Here is a 16,983-nt window from a genome sequence, read left to right as displayed (position 1 = left end):
TCAGATAGTACACACTACGGAAAAAAAAACAACAGCTAAGTTGCAACATCTTTAAATTTATGCAATCAAAACACTGAAATAGCAATTAATAATGAAGACTTTGATACTAACGATGACCAGCTTTGTGAACAATCGTTCCCCTGGCCCAAGAGATTTTTAAAGGAGACCTTCTGTTCTGTATCTCAGGGTTACCCAAAGTGTCAGACTAGTTAGTTTTACTCTCTCCACGGTAAAGGCAGCTTGCGGAGCTGTGCTGGAGGAAGACAGCCTTGCTACAGGAGAACGAACCATCCTCGAAATGATCTAACCAGTACCTGTTTTCTCCTCCAACAGCTGGGAAGCCTCTGAGCTATCTGCTCAGGACAGGAGGGAACCCTTCTGTTAGTGCTGCTGTTAGTTTAAAAAACAAAGAAACGAGAAACAGACTACATCCACAGTTTTTTTTTCCCTTATTTGCAGTTTGATTTTATCAACTTCATCAGCTTTTATCAAAGAAATTAGAAAAAAAATATATTTTTTAAATGTACTGAAAATTCTTAAAGAAGGATATAGAGAAAGCTCAGGAAAAAATAGGAAGAAACGGGCCACTCACTGAGAAACATAGAATGCAAGTGTTTTTGAGCTGCACGAAGCCACAGAGACCAGACAGAAACAAAACTATCAGTCTCAATAGAAAACACTAACTGATATCACGGGATCAGACTGAAATATATTACAAGTCTTGCCCTTTTTCTGTGCACAATTCCAAATGAATATTTCCAAACATGATTTACCTTCAGCTGTCTCCCCACAGTTTGAGGACCCAGGTAAGTCAGTCAGTTTGAAAATTTAGAGGAATTCTAAGACAAGTCACCATTAAGAGAGGCTGAAATTGAAACCCTACTTCTGTATAAAATTAATGGGGATGCGAGTGAGAAGGACAAACATTTCAAGTTAAATAAAACTATATTTTAAAAAGAGACTACTTAAATGGAAATTACCCTTCGGATCCAAATACATGAGACTCAAAGCAAAGGTGCATCAGGTTTCCTAAAAATGTTTGCACAGCTAAACACCACTTATCTTCTACCTGTTAGAACTGCTAGCATATACGTTTTAAGTCTGAGGTATAATTTTCAGAAACACTGAGTCTACACGAGCTCTTGGTCCTCATCAGCCCCAGAAAACAAGCCTGTAATTCTTACCAATTAAAACCTGCTGGTTTTAAAATACAATCTCACAGGATCATTTGAATGAAGCCTGCAGAGAAGATGCATAAATGTGCACCCACTTTTTCGATGTAATAGATTGTCACATTTAGTGAATCTGCTGCCTCCCTAAATGCAGATTTTTAAAAGGTTTCCTGGGGCACCTCAGTGGCTCTTCCCAAGGCATTTGGACCTAAGGAGCGCAAGCATGAGCCAGAACAGCGTGTGCCCACCCTGCTCCGGGGACATCCACTCCAAAAGCACGACCAAAAGGAAACTTCAGACAGCATCACACACCGCCCTGAAAATGCAGGCTTTACTCAGCACTGACTAGCCACGGCCCCCGTCACATATGAAGTCTCAGGCATTTGTTCTCAGCACGGAATAACCTTGCCTTGAAAACAGAAAGGCGGCAGCAGCGGGCGAAGCAGCCTGTCCCCACAGGGGTGGTGGGGTAGGGAAGAGGCACCTGGCCACCCTGCTCCCTGCCTGCTCCCCCATCACCACATCACGCTCCCTCACCTGGGGCTCAGCCCAGCGCCTCACCTGTGCAGCTCATCATCAGAGGGAGAGTACTTGGAGGTGACATCCGCGAGGTCACCAAAGATCTGCTTGCTGTAAACAGTCAGCGAGGAAAGCAGGATCAGCTCCTGCCAGGTGGAGCTGAGCAGGCAGGTATAGTCCTTGATCGAGAGTTCACAGAAGAACGGCAGCTTCTTGATCCAAGCAATCTGCCTGAAAAGCAATTCATCCGCCAGACGACACAACAATGCAAACAGCTCTGCCTGAGTCACTTTATACCTGCAGGCACAGTTAATATGAAGGCAGAGAAATAATTAAAAACATTGAATGACATAATCTGACAAGGCACTTGAAGAGCAAGGAAAATGTCACCGGAATTGGCGTGCGAGCGCCCGGCATGCCGGTGCCCAGAGTGTCACCTGGCGGTGGGAGCAGCGATTGCCAGAGCCTGCCGGGGGCTGGGGGAGCCCCCCCGGCAGCAGGGGCTCTCCCGGGGCAGGGGGCAGCTCGGCCCCAGCAGGCTGACCACCCGGCTTTATTCCAGCCGTGTGTGTTTTTCCAGCTATGGGGCTTATCCCCAGCCCTTCTGCACGGCTCGGGGCTGAAACCATCAAACCCTGCTCCCGTGCAGGCTCAGCCTGGCACATGCAGCCCGAGGCACCCCGCCAAGGTCTGCGCACCCCAGCCCCAGCCCAGGGCACAGCCCAGCCATGGGACACGCTCTGGTTTGCTGCTTGCACTGTGGCTGCAGCTGCTCCCCAGGCGCTGTTCCCCGTGCCATCGGGGCTGCGAGCACACACCCGGCTCCCCGTGCCCCCAGCACCCTGCGCAGCACGAGCTGCAGGCGTGCGCATACACGGGCAGCTTACTGAAGGACAAGCTGAAACGTGGAGCTTGGGGCTGCCCCCTCCGCCACGCTGCGCACACTCACCCGTCTTCAATGAGCATCGGAGTGCCGAGCGGCTCCAAGTCCTCCGCTGACACCAGCTGATTGATCAGGCTGTGCGACTGGGGGTCCAGACTGCGCGCTTGCGGGGGCATCAGAGCCGAGTGAGCAGAATAGCTAAAAAGGTGCGGGAGGTACTGATAGTGCATGGACACCGGCGTCCCAATATACTGATCCCTGAGTGCAGCGAATCCATTCAGCTCCACAGACCTACTGGAAAAGGAAAAGCTTTTTAATATACTACAAGAATTCCACACAATTCATTAAAATGTTAAAAATCCAGCTCCACCAGAAATGTTGAAAAAAATGAAAAAGGAAAGAGAGAAGAGAAGAGAAGAGAAGAGAAGAGAAGAGAAGAGAAGAGAAGAGAAGAGAAGAGAAGAGAAGAGAAGAGAAGAGAAGAGAAGAGAAGAGAAGAGAAGAGAAGAGAAGAGAAGAGAAGAGAAGAGAAGAGAAGAGAAGAGAAGAGAAGAGAAGAGAAGAGAAGAGAAGAGAAGAGAAGAGAAGAGAAGAGAAGAGAAGATCCCTTTGTGTTTAAATCCTGCACTGGAAATACCAGGGCGTGCAGAGAGGTGCCTCGCACTCGCCTCGCGTTGCGCCTGACTCCAGCTAGATCCATTTAGCGAAGCACGGGGCACTGCTGCCGAGCAGCCATTCTGAGCACAGCACAGAGAGCTGACTGCAGCAAGCATTTCCACTCCTGCTTTCTTAAAGGGCCAGAATTTAGGACTGTAAATTAAGCAGTTTATACAGCCGGCGAACACAAACACCTCCTAGCTTAGAATGCAACCGAAAGCAGACGGACTGCAAGCCCGAGATTCTTGCCGTGTTTACAATCAAATGCTGAATCAGGTGGCCAGCACTAACAGTAACTGACAATATAACACCACCAATTAGTAACCTAAATGGAGTTCATTTATTTTCAAAATCTGAGCACAGTGGAGAATAAGAGCTTATATAGAACAAACAGTGAGAGCTAATCAGGTTTCCATGATCTGCAGGGGGAAAAATCAATACAAATTAAGAACTCTGTTTCAAATATCAGAACGTTAACTCAACATTGCCTTCTTTTTTCATTTAATCATTAGCATTTCACCTCTCAATTATTTCCAGTCCAGTGGCTGTCTTTCTAAAAGCGCATTTAGAGATGTAAGAATGTGCAGTAAATGTGCAGTATGTTCAGCTTACACGAGGAGGTACTTCCAGGGTAATTTTTCCTACATTGATCCCAAGTATCACTCGGGGAAATACAGTCAAAATTATTGTAACGTGAAACTCTTCCAGAGGTAATTCCCACCTTGAAGATGGAGTAGAAACAGGTGAAGGCTGGTTGCTCTCAGAAACTCCATTTCCAGGGGAACTGTGGTCGCTGTCTCCGTTGTTGCTCCATGACATGTTTGCCTCTCCCTCAAATTCTTGTCCAGACATAATTCTTTCAATCTCCTCCTCCGATATCTTTCAGACATAAGATTATTACAGTTAGTGCCAAGCTGCTACTTCCACTGAGAAGAGAAACACGGCAAAGTTTCCATACGCAAACACCTTGACTGTCCTGCCACAACAAACAGGGCTGGAACCGACCTGCGCTAGCAGAAATGCTTCACTGTCCCGAGAAATACCACACTCTCCCTTTGCATTTAACAACATACATGAAAAATTCTCTTTACAGCTAGTCATGGTGACCTTCAGCTCCAGCAGTACAACTCAAGTGCTGATAACAGAGTAGACAGGAATGGACACATGAAAAGATGATGTCAAATACGCACACAGCAACGAGCCATAAATCAGCTGGGTCACACAGTGAAAAAATGGGGAGCAGTTGGGGCCAGTCCCCTGAAAGCACCACTCGGTACTGAGCAGAGGTAAAAGGCCATCAGCAGGTGGGGCAGGCTCTGGTTTGACAGAGCCATTGAGAGAGGCACTGTGGTGTATCTGAATTAGTCAGGAAACTGCTCATAGGGAATCACTGTTCACTGCTTTTTCCCCAGGTTGCACCTAAGGAAGTCATCAAGCACCTATTACTTAAAATAAGTATTAGAGAGTAAAATGTATGAAGCTAAAATGGACTTAAAAAAAATAATGGAATTCACTGCTACAGGATACTGGAGAGACCAGAAGTAGGAAGGTTCAAGGAGCTGGCTACGCTCCTGGAGATTTGCATCGGTAGTGATGAATATGCAACAAAGATTTTGGCTTCTTTTTTTTTTATTGTGTGTGAGTACCTCAGCATGGCTGTCACAGAACATGGAAAGACCTCGAATTAGCACTCTGCTAGACAGTGCAGTGAGCTCAGGCTCTTGAAAATGACGTTCAAACATTGCTTGCAGAGTTTATTCCAGTCTTGCAAAATTGTCAGAAAAGCCTACCAGGCTTACCCAGGTAAAAAACGTGAGGAGTGCAATAATTAAATTGTCTTTGCCCAGGAAATGGAGCTGACGGCATCACCTGTGGGCCAGCACTGACCGACCACACAAGCCTCAGGTGAGCAAGGGCCTGTGCTGCCTAGCCAAGGCTGCTCCTTTACTAGAGCTGCATTATTCGGAGGCAGCAAAAATTCAGTCACCAAGCCAGAAATAAATGTTTCTTCTTGACAGACCCACATGGGATTCGGAATTAGTAACCAATGTGGTTGTAAACACGATGTTTGCAAAGAGCAGGAAATGCTGTATCATTTCTAAGGGATTTTTATTTATTTATTTGAGCTGTCTCTCTCCTGATGCTGACTGTCAGCAGGGCCGCACCGCCTAATTCTTGTTTTCTTCTTGGTCAGTCACGGAGGACCTGAGCTGCCTGGCCCCTGGCTCTTCACATCTGCCATTCTGCGCTGGGGTGCGCAGCATTTTCATAGGCGCGCTGTCACAAAAATGCTTTCAGTATTCTTTCTGTTTTATTAAAATAAACAGTAAACTTTTTAAAGGCCACTTTTCTAGAAGCAAGCTGGAAACAGCCATCATTTCTCACGCGTGCGGTACAAGCTGCTGTGCTGAATTACCTCGCGTTTTACAAGACATCTCCAGACAAGCTGCGCCATCAATCACTGAGACATTTACTGGGAGCCCCACTTGCAACAACTTAAGAAATTGCAGCACACAGCCTGCAAGATTTACTGGGAGCTTTGGAGGGATTGAGGTCCTCGTGCTGCTCACAAAGGGCAAGCGGCTGCGCTGGCTCAAGCAGTAGCCCAGGGATCCCAGGGTGTTCGTGCAAGCACCTGCAGCAATCCCCCGGGGCTGTGACGCGTCCTCTCCCGCAGACAAGCGGAGCCGCGCTTTATTTACAAACCTACTGTTCGTAACATGCATCTCTACCAGACGGGGAGCCAAATCCCCACCAGGCTGGCAGGAGGCACGGGCAGGGCTGGGAGGCTCTGCCAGAGCAGCGCCGGCCCCAGCCCAGCCCCTGCTGCTCCCCAGCACCGCGGCACCAGCACCGCCCCAGCCCACTCCCAAAGGCACTCAGCTCGGTGCCTCCTCCCCGTCCCAGGGCGCGCTGCTCATGACTCCGGCTCCCAGCAGCTAGAACCAGGAGTAATGGCAAGGAGAGCACTTGGAAAACACACCTCCCATGGACAGGACCTGCCTTCCCATCAGAAAACGGCCAGCCTTTCCCCTGCCACAGCAGAGGGAAGCCCAGCTGATGCAGAGGTGTGTGCCAAGGTCAGCTGAACAGGAGCAAGCGAACCCTGGAGACATTTCTGCATGTGCTCACCTGGACAGGTCCGATACTTTTGTTTCTGCCTCCTGGCATGCCATCCTCTCTGATTGCTGAAAGAAAACAAACAAATCTTGGTAAGGAACACTACTATTTGGTATCAAAAAATCGATTCCTACTAATAGATTCCTATGAAGGAATACTCAGTCCTTTATCACAACGTTGTATTAATTTGAGAGATGGCACGTGGAGAGCAACGCTACTGCTCCCCCCAAATAATTCAACAAATGCGCAGGTCTGCTAGAAAATGAAAAGCCAACAGCGGCATTTCTAATGCCACAGCACACAGCCCGGCGAGGCCACCACAAGCCAGGCTGCACCAGCACAGACACCGCTGATGCTGGAGACAACACAGAGATAAAGCAGCTCGCCCCCGCTGCTGTTTCAGAGGGCCAGCTCTCCTAAAGCTATCACAGAAACGGAGGAGACATTTGACCAAGCTGGTTGCAGGCAAAGTGGCCGTTTAAAATCTGAGTTACTGGCCTGAACTCAGCAGTTTCATTTCAGAAGAGCAGCCTCATCGCCCCGTACTGCAGCTGCATTTTTAAGCCTCTCTCAACAACTTCCAGAAAGCTTCAGCGAAGCCCAATTAAGGAGATGATGCTGGAACCGCTCCTGTACCTGCCCCTTCCCCACCAGCCCCGACCTCGGAGCAGCCCTGCAGAAGGGGACCTGCCCTCCGGCCCGGGTCCCCGTGTTTATCAGGGCCCAATCTCGTTCCCAGCGGGCCGGGGCAGACTTGGCAGCAGGCTCTCCCCAGCTGCGCCATGACCTTGCAGCCGCCGCTGCCCCCCCGCGCTGCGCTCAGGGCTGGGGGGGCTCTCCAGAAACAGAAAACGGGACAAAATTTAAGGAAAAATTCCCATAGCGGGCAAGTCTCGTGTTGTCCAGCAGCAGCCTTCTGATGTGGAGCGTCTCCCTCTGGGGTATTTCTGCACCTTTTACAGCGGGGCCAAACCTGGGCTGGCGCTGCACTCGCTGCTCCGGCACACGCCAGCAGGAGCCAGGCTGGGCCCCGCTCGTCACCGGGGCTGCCCACAGGCCAGCAGGGCAGGCAGGGGAGCCAAAGTCTCCTCAAAGCAGGTCTTTTTCCAAATCTTAAGCTCTATGCCTTACGTGAATTAAATAACTGTATTTATACCTGCTTATGGGGTAACTCTGCACCTCATTTATGCAATAACTTTTGCACAGTGGCAAGAAAATACCGAAGAAAATGTTCCTTAACCTGGTACCTGTCAGGGCAAAGAAGCCAAGGAACCGAGGAGGAGCAGCACGCGGCACCAGCCTGCCCGGGGCTCACCGCCCAGCCCTCCTGGGCAGAGCTCGTCCCGCGCCCCGTGCCCTCCGCACCGACCGCGCTCCGTGTCCGGGAGGTCTGTGCGATGCGAACCGAACGCCGCAGGTGTTTACCCGTGGCTGCAAATCCCCACCGCACGCACCAACCGCTCGGAAAAGCCCAGCCCGAGGCACTTGCGGAGAGCCAGGAGGCCTCAGGAGCTGTGTCCTGTCCCCGGGAGGCTCGGGCTGCAGCGAGGACCGCCGCTGACCGGGAGCAGGCCGAGCGCCGGCGCAGCGGCCGGGAGATGGCGGCGCTGCCCCGCGCAGGTTACGGGGCTGCCGAGCAGCAGCAGGCATCCTCCATCGAACGGCATCCCCAGGAAAATTTGTAATCAAGGCAGTCGGGAGATAAGCTTTCCATCTCACCCCCGAGATGCATTTTGTAACAAAGACCCTGGTGGATCTGCAGGGAATTTATGGAGGTTTCAGTGCTTTTGACAGGTGGCTTTCATATGAGTTATGATATTCGAGGCATCGATAGCTACGTTTAACAAACACGACCCGATGCTTGCGTCTGTGGGGCTGGGCAGCAGTCCTTCTGTATCAAAGCCTGAGCCCAAGCAGCCCCTGTGCTACAGCAGCCCCTGCTTCTACTCAGCTTATTGTCATTAAACTAGGAAACGTCTGCTTTTAAAGGGTAACAACCTTTTTTCTGCAGATTAAAAAGTCAAAAGATTGGAGTGGAGACTAGAGACACAGCTCTGAAATAAATCCCAGTCTATTTTTTGCTATTAATTTCCGAGCTACTTAGGATTTCTCATCCGGAAGATGACACCACATTTCACCAGCTCTGTACCTCGGCCACTCAGGGGACCACGCCACAGCTGTCCCTAACCCAGGACAGCTCCGGCCCTGGCCTCCTCAGAGACCTTGCGCCGGGGGCGAGCGTTTCCTGTGCTCCCAAACCCAGGAGCTGCTCCGCTGGGGGCTGCGTGCCATCGGCTGGGAACAGGCAGCAGCCAGGGCCACTTGCACTTGTCGCAGGCCAGCAGCTGCAAGCCTCAGCTCTCACAGACAGACAGACCGACCGAACCCGGGCAGCCCTGAACCCTCAGGAGCAGGGGTGGCAGAGGCAAGCCAACGGATTTAAGACAGGACAAGATTCATTTTAGTTTTGGTTATTTAGGCGGCCCGAGAGGGAAAAGGCAGATTCTGTCCCAGAAAGACCAGCTGGACCGTGTGGCTCACGCCTGCACATACGGCACCCAAAGTTCAGGTTTCTTTACCTTTTCGGTTCATCCCCATCTGGAGGCATTTGAGCAGCCGGCAGTACTGGCATCTGTTGCGCTGCTTGCGTGACATGACGCAGTTCTTGTCTCGGCTGCATCTGTAAACCCGCTTGTTGCAAATGCTCCTTTTGAAAAACCCCTTGCAGCCCTCGCAGGAGATGATCCCATAGTGCAGACCCGTGGCTCTGTCCCCGCAGATCAGGCAGGTTCGCTGGTCAACCCGGTCATCTGGAAGAGAAGGGAAAGGGCTCTGTGGTCAGCGATCCGGCTTCCCCAAGTGACCCGACCTGCCCCTACGGGACTGGAGTTGCCTTCATTGCCCAAAACCTACTCAAAGCAGCGCATTTCACAGTTGATCATACAGAAACCCTCTTTCTTAGTCATACGGTTTACCAGAAACTCAAAGCGGTCTGGAAAAGGAGTTGCTTTTTAGACTGTGAGGAGTGCGTGTGCAAGCCTGCAGCAGATCCTACCACCGCGGCTACCTGCGCGTCTCACAGAAGTTTCTTTGCTCCCCGAGCAGCCTTGGGGCACATCGCTCCCCACCACCTGGGCAGAGCGAGCCCCGAGCAGCCTCCCCGGCACCGGCCTGTGTGTGCTCAGAGAAATGGGCGCTGTATTTTCCCACCAGCAGAGCACAAGAAAGCCGCATTGCCTCCGAAGTTTATTCCCAATCTTTTTTTTTGCTTGAACGTTCCTCTCAATAGCTGGTGTTAACAGCACCCACTGCGGGCACACACCAGGAAGGAAATCCTGCATTTCTGTAAGGCCAGGTTTGACGGAGGTGAGCGTGTCACACTCGTCCAGACCCAGGGCACAGCACTGCAGAGCAGTAACGCGTCGCCGAAGCAGGGGGCTCCATCCACGGCTTTCCCCAGAGCTGGGCCAGGACCCTTCCAGCGGGCCTGAGAGCTCAGCTCTGCCCTGCAGCCCCTTCTGAGCTTCGCAGGGACCAGCAGAGAGGAAAAAGGGGCTGCGGCGCCCTGCGCCAGCCGACACAGCAGGGTGTGAAGGTGCCTGGCGGGCAGCGGCTGGGCGCTGCGCCACGCGCCGGGACGGGGCCCTGGGTACAGCCAGGACACAGGACAGGCAGGGGGGCATGGGGGCACGGCCACCTCGTGGAGAGCCTCGCTGCGCAGTTCATGCGTCCGCAACCCGAGCGAACGTTACCACAGGACCGACAACAAGGTTAAGCTGCTGTGACTTGGTTTTACTTTTCCTGTTCCAAACCTTTGGAAGGCCTCTGGATGACAAAACATGTAAATTGTACGACCCCCAGCAATAGGAGCTGTCATATTAAATTCAGTATCTTACGGCTTTAACAGCCCCTGTGAGACAGAAGAGGGATGATGCACGGCTCAGCGAGAACCTCTGCGAGCACGCAGTAATCTTCATAGACGTGGATGTCAAACAGAAAGGAAAAAGTAAATGATGGCTAAAGCAACTGACTTCGTTAACCTAGATGTAGTCTCATTATCTTGCATCTGCACGGGGAGACCTAAATCCTGCTTCACGTTAAAAGTCAGCCCTACTAAAATAACGCCAGCCCACCGCACCAGAAGCCTTCTCCAGCAGATGTTTAACCACCAGGCGCGTTAACCACGCACACCCAGCAACGCTCTGTCGTCCCCTGCCCCCGTGTTTTAACCCAACGAAACCCTGATCGGGGCAAACAGAGCTGTGCTCAGGAGACGGGCACTGCTCGGGGGCGTGCTGGGTACACACGGTGTGCGGTGTGGCACCTGGCCTCTCCCCAGAGCCAGACCGTCGTTGCGGGATGCCTCGGTCACGCTGGCCTGGCGAGGCAGAGGCACCGCGGGGCAGAAAGGACATCACTGCGGTTTTGTCAGCAGGACTCGAGGAACCACGCTTCTGTCTCTGGCCGCAGTGTGTTTCCTGCGGGTGCTGGCTCAGACGGATCGTTTCTGGTATTTCTTGGCCTGAGCGCAATCTGCCGGGCAGGAACAGTGCAGCTCCCCCAGGCCCCAGGAGGTGGCAATGGCTCCCTGGAGCTCCCTGGGGCCAGATGCTGCAAGCCCGAGGCACCCGGAGCCCAGCTTCACCACCCAGCCCCTGGCGTTTGGACAGACCCCTGGGCACACACACACACACACACACGCACGCACGCCGCCGGGCTTCCCTCAGTCACGCCTGACCGGGAGCTTTCCCAGCCACAGATATTTTTGTCTGCCGGGTTTTGGAGTGGCAGGAGACAGAAGTCACGCTGAGGCCCTCCCCGATCGTGGTGTAGCCCCAGCACTGTGACAAACCAGCGTAGCTCCTTCCTACTGCAGAACATACGAGCTCGATAGAAAGAAACGAGCCAAGCACTTCGGGCAGAAAGGAAACCGGCCCTCGGTTACACAAGCCAGCCCCAAACGCAAACCAGCCGCTCTTACTCACGAGCAGTTTTCCCCACAGCTTAAACCCAGCAGTGACCACAACCGATCGGCATTAATTTTTTAAAAGATTTACTAACGTGCGGCATGCAAATTTGCATTCTTCTGCAAATATCACCGCAATTGTTACGGGATCCTAAAACAAAGGCCTGAAGGAAGGCAACGCGAACTTCAGCTGAGGCAGCCCTCACGGCGTCACCGCCGCAGGGACGCGCTCCCGGCTGCGCCGGCCGGCCCACCTCAGGCGTGCGCCCCGAGCAAGGCGGCTGAAGGCTTCCCAGGCCGGGCCGGGGCCGGCCGAGCCCCTCGCCCGGGGAGGCCTGGGCACGACTCCTCGTCGGGAGCTGCGCCACCAACGCCCTTCACGCTCCCGCAAAGCCGCGGAGGCGGTGGGGATGAGCGCGGGGCCGCAGAGCCCTCCCTGCAGGGCCGAGCTCAGCGCCCCCCTGCTCCCACCACCGCCACGATAAATCGGGTCCGGGGCCGTGCTCGCGTCCCCCAGCCCCGTGCCCGCGGGCAGGCCGCGGGTCAGCCGGCCGCCGGCCTCTCGCCTACGGGCAGGAGCGGGCTGGCGCGCTCCGGCAGCGTCCCCCCGCTGCACAGGCTGCGGGGCTGATGAGGGGCGTTGAAACGAGGGCTCATTTCCAGGCGCAGCTTTTTGTTGTTGGAAGAATGGGGCCGTCGCCTAGAGAACGTAGGAAGCACGGGGGATTAAAGCGACCGAGCACAGGACCCTTCCCCTGCGATGCCCATTTCCCCGCGAGCAGGGCAGCGGCGAGGTAGTGTGAATGACCCCGCTGCCACAATAACCTCGGGCTGCACATGCCTCGCTGCAGAAACTGCTAGTTGGGTGTGTTTCCAGATTAAAACACACCACAGAGCAGTGCTTCATGCCACGAACAAAGAAACAAACCTCCGGGGAACAGAGAAAGAGATGCCCGTGTACCCCGTAAACTACTCCTCAAACAAAACTGGCAGACAAAAAATAATTGCCTACAGAAAGTCTCGGAGTTTGGGTGCTTTAAAAAATCCTGCAGAAATTGTGCTCAGGCCCAGGACGATCCTCCCACAGCCCGCGGGTCTGCCAGCTCCTGACCTTTGCTATTTTTCACCCTGCTTAACGCAAGCTCCTTGTGCAAGTGCACACTGGGATCGCTGAGGCCGAATCGTCACTGGGCTTCACAGAAATCGTAAAGCACGGGTGAATTTAAAGCAGCCTTGCACTGGGAGTGCTCCAAACCCCCTTAACCTTGAAATTTCACCGAATACCACGGCTCGGTGTAGGTACAGCCATTTCAAAGCGCAGCAGCCTGCCCCCCTCCCTGGTGTGTTGGTGCTCATCTCCCCGACTCCTGACAATGGTGGTTAGGAAATAAAGCCACGGGTACCAAGCTGTTCCAAAGAGCTTGTTTGTGGTTTGTCAGGGAGAAAGGGCTGAGCAAACACCTTTCGATTCAGCTTTCTTGATAGGTCTTACACGTAACGGACTCATACAGGGGATATTCGGGCTTTGTTCTCACAACCTATTGTAACAGGGGCCACTAAATCAAACAGTTGCTGCTACGACAAAAGCACTCAGAAAAATCTCAACCTCATCTTGAACCCTGAAGATTTTTATGGCTACTCCCTCACTAACCCCTCCCCAAAGCCACATTAAAGGATGTATTGTTTTCAAAGGTCATGGTAGGTTTCATACCACATTTTAATACAATGCAAATTCTACAGGAATATTATGATGTTACACAAGAGTCACAGCAGACAGTGTGAGAAAGCAGAGGGACCTCCACTTGTCTGTGTGTTGTACGGCAAGCGGTAAAAGCCGTGCACTTACTTCATAAAAGACTTACTTTTCCCATCAATGAGATGAGTACTCGGAATCATTTTTGAAACAAAATTCCCACGAATTTCTCAGAAGAAATACCTCAGATTCCTGTTGAAGCACTCGGCATTCAACTGTCTGGGCACGTCTGCACACAGGCACAGAAAATACAAGTACAGAAAACATTAAAACCCATGAATGAGTATATAAAATACAGAGCAAATAAACTAAAGGATCAGGACACGTGTTTGGTCTCCAGCAAGCCCCCGTCACCGCTCCCAGCGGTGCCACTCGTGCAAACAAGCTCTGCCACCAGGGCACTGCCTCTGCTGCTGCCTCCCGAGCAGGCCGGCAGCACGCCGCCTTCGGGAGAGGAGCAGACGCTGGCGGCATCGCAGCCGACTCCCAGAGCCGCAAAAGGCGCCGTACCCGCTGCTGTGCGTGCAGCTCAAACCCACAGCACGCGGCTGCCTGCGAGGGGTCCGCCTTGGGAGGCAGAGCCGGCGTCCGCACGGGCAGCGTGCTGTTTGGAGCACCGGTGCTATACCGTGGAGCAGAAACAAAGTCTACATTTTCTAGACTGAGGCAAGAAGTTAAGACAAAACCTGCACCAAAGATCCAAAGAAGAGAACGTGCTGGGATTTAGTTTGGCTGGGAAGGGAGAGGGAAGACAAAGAAAGCTGCAGTTTTCCGGAGTTCCAGTTCACGCAACTGAACTCACTTTACAGCTCAGAAAACCTTCCACAGCGAAGATTACAGGTGGCACCCAACACTGCAATTAATAGGTTTAACATCTCTTCACCTACGTATCGTTTCTTTGCTTCTTGATTAACTCGTCCGAGGACACGACACCCGCAGCCCTGCTCAGGCGCGTTTAAACCTCAAGCTGCTCCGCAGCAGCTGCCTGGGGAGGGGCGCGGGGAGGGGAGCTCTCACACATGTGTTACTGAAAGCCTAACACAGCCTCGCTCGCCTCTCACCTCTGACGATGCCTCAAACACCAAGAGACGTGCTGAGACTCCTTTGCCCCTTATCTTTCCCCACGACTTCGTTCATGGTCGGCTTTTTGTTTCGGGAAAAAGGTCCGGTTAAATTCAATACTGAGGAGCAACGGCCCCGTTACCGTGCACTGCTGCCTCGAGCGCCCCGCCGGCACCCGGTGCATCTGCTGGGGGTCTGCGAGCGACCAGCAGGGAAGGACGGCAGGCAGGGACCATGTCCTCGGGCTGGCCCCCGGCCGCCGCAGGGTGCACAAAGCCGGTGGAGCTGCTGCCCCTCCGGCCTGCGCCGCAGGCCCGGCCGGCACCAACCCTCTGCGAACTGGAACAAAAACGTTTGTGTGCCCAGCTGGGATAGAGGTTAATTTAAACGGACAAGCCTCCTAAAGCCTCGGGAAGAAAAAAAAGGGGGGGGGGGGTGGGGGGCGGAAAAAGAGGTGGCCTGCAACCTCCTCCTCTGCTGTAAAAAGGTGTTGCGCTACAGAGACACAAAGATCGGGCTCATTTCAAAAAGCACCGGCTGGAGCGTGGGAGACAAAAGTAGAGATGCTGTGACGGAGAAACGGCCAGCGCAGCTCGGTTTGTTATCTCCCCCAGTAATTACATCCAGCAGATGCGGGCTTATTCCATATTGATTTTGTTTCTGCAGGAGAAGGGCTCAATCAAAAGCAAACCCTCGTAAAAAAGTCAGGGGAAGCATCGCTCCCCGTTTTCGCACAGGTATAAATCACGGCGCGCAGCTGATGCCCCCGGCCGGCGACGGCCCACCACCGGCGCACCAAGGCTCGTCGCGGGGCGCCACGCGCGGCCCACACCGCGCCGGGGTCCCCGTCCCACGCCTTTGTGCTGCGCATGAAAGGCAGCCCTGCAGAGGCCGCCGGTTTATTTGAACCAGTTGTTTCACAAAGCCCGGGGAACAAAAGCCCGCTTCGCCCAAACGTGCCCCGCCAGCTCGGCGGAGGGGCGTTCTGCAGCTGCTGCCCGGCTCCGCAGCCGCTCGGGGCTCAGCAGCCGGCTCCCACGGCTCTCGGCCTCCCCTGCATTTAAAAACCAGACCCGGGCACCGTCTCCTCGCCCCGTCCCAGCACCGCCGCACGCTCCCCGTTAAGCTCCGGGTTAGACGAGTTTTTTAAAATCGATAAATTACGAAGCGGCACGGTTAAAAACTGGCTTCCCCGCCCCGGAACGTCTCCGCCGGAGCTGTTGGAGGCAGGAGAGGCGCAGCACCACGCAGAGCCCAGCTCGGGAGGCGGACGAGGAGCGAGGCGCTGCCTGCCCCGGCCGGGCCCCGAACAATGCCTGCCCCGCCGAGCCCCGCCGGCCTGCCTCCCCCCGCAGCGTTCCCGTCCCGGGCCCGGCATCACCCAGCGGCGGCTCTGCCCCGGCTTCCATCACCGGGGAAGGCAGAAAACCGGGCTGCAACCTATCTGCCAGCGGGTGCTGCTCCCAGGAGGGCCGGCGCTGCCTTATCGGGAGCCCGCACGACCCCGATGCCATCGATAATTAACAATACCGAAAAACCTCCTCCAGATGGCCGCACGGATGAGGCGGTCCGGGCGCCGGCGGCCGGGCCCACCACCAGCCCCCTCGCCCCGCGCCTCCTCCCGGCCCGCAGCCGAGCCCCGCGGGCACAACAAAGCCCCGCGGGCACCGGGCGGCCCCGCACGGCCCCGGCCCCGCTCCCCCCGGCCCCGGCCCCGGCCCCGGCCCGGGCCCTGCGCTCGGGGCCCGCCCGCCCCGGATCCACCCCCACCTCCCCCCCGTCCCCGGGACACCCCCCCCCCACCCCCGGGCCGGGCCCAGGCCGTCGGCCCCGAACAAAGGCGCGGGGCGAGGCGTCCCCGCGGCCGGCCCGTGCCGCCCTCACCTTCCATGCAGGTCGAGTCCCGCTTCATCCCCCCGGCGCCGCGCTCCTCAGCGGGGCCGCCTCATGGCCGCGGCGCGGCCGGGCTGCTCGGCCCTCGCCCGCCGCCGCGGGCCGACCCTATGCTAACGAGCCGTGATGTCACCGCGGGGCTCGGCGGGCGGCCCCCGCGGACGGGCTGCGGGCAGGGGGCCGGGGGCAGCGGGGCCGGGGGGCAGCGGGGCCGGGGGGCTGTGGGGAACGGGCCTGAGGGGAGCGGGGCCGGGGGCAGCGGGGCCGAGGGGAGCGGGGCCGAGGGGAGCGGGACGCGGCGCCGCCGCCTCCCCCCTCACGGAGCTCGGGGGAGCCGGTGGGGGCCTCGGGTCGCCCCCCCGCCGCGTCCCTCCCTTCAGGGCCCTGCCCGGTGCCCGCCGGGTGCTCCCACAGGCGCCGCAGCGCCCGCTCCACCCGCGCCCTGCCCTCGCCGAGCGGCACCGCGTGCTGCTGCTGCGGGAGGACACGCGTCCCGACCCACGCCACGCGCCAGATCTCCGCTTCGGGCTTCGTGGCAGTTGCCAGAGCAGCAGCAGCGTGTCTGTGTCTGCTCCAGCATCTCCCGTGGCCGTGCCCAGCACCGGGCGCTTTGGAAGGAAGCCGAAGGAGCTGCTGCGGGCAGTGCTGGCCGTCAGCGCCTCAGAGGAGCCCTTTGGCAAACCTCTGTTCGACGTGGATGCCCTAGGCCCATCCTGAGGTTTCTGCAGGGCTCCAGTAGCCGGCATCAGGCGTTCCAGTACTCTGCATCTCGCTGAGCTCCCAGCTGGCAAAGCAGCCTACACGCACTGCGTCCGTGTCGCACTGAGGCAGGTGCCTGTGGTTCACATCTTCCACGTCTCAGTTTCACCCAGGATCCAGTTTTTAGGTTGCAAGGCCTAAATTTCCAGACCGTGTTGGTCACGTTAGACCCAGTCACTGTTGTTTCCCCCTGCCGTAC

General features: G+C 55.4%; 1 protein-coding gene across 11 annotated transcripts in view; it reads right to left on the bottom strand.

The window, feature by feature from the left end:
- NR6A1 (nuclear receptor subfamily 6 group A member 1) overlaps positions 1 to 16,983 on the bottom strand; it is an 86,909-nt gene that overhangs the window by 14,435 nt on the left and 55,491 nt on the right. For 3 of the 11 annotated variants that reach the window (XM_080561977.1, XM_080561983.1, XM_080561982.1), the window contains 5 exons: positions 8,931 to 9,161; positions 6,364 to 6,419; positions 3,953 to 4,110; positions 2,641 to 2,868; positions 1,734 to 1,988 (listed from right to left, as the gene is read on the bottom strand). In XM_080561977.1, the coding sequence (XP_080418103.1) occupies positions 1,734 to 1,988; positions 2,641 to 2,868; positions 3,953 to 4,110; positions 6,364 to 6,419; positions 8,931 to 9,161 (928 nt within the window). Of the gene's footprint in view, positions 1 to 1,733; positions 1,989 to 2,640; positions 2,869 to 3,952; positions 4,111 to 6,363; positions 6,420 to 8,930; positions 9,162 to 13,179; positions 13,300 to 13,580; positions 13,848 to 13,872; positions 13,892 to 13,957; positions 14,219 to 14,274; positions 15,639 to 16,016; positions 16,178 to 16,983 lie in introns of those variants that run through there. The other 8 variants (XM_080561985.1, XM_080561986.1, XM_080561981.1 and 5 more) reach the window with 8 other exon arrangements.

The sequence above is a fragment of the Anser brachyrhynchus genome (assembly GCF_964034855.1).
Source record: "Anser brachyrhynchus genome assembly, chromosome: 19".
In the NCBI taxonomy this organism is placed as follows: domain Eukaryota; kingdom Metazoa; phylum Chordata; class Aves; order Anseriformes; family Anatidae; genus Anser; species Anser brachyrhynchus.
Note: the sequence above shows the minus strand (reverse complement) of the source record. Positions and strands in the feature narration are given on the sequence as shown.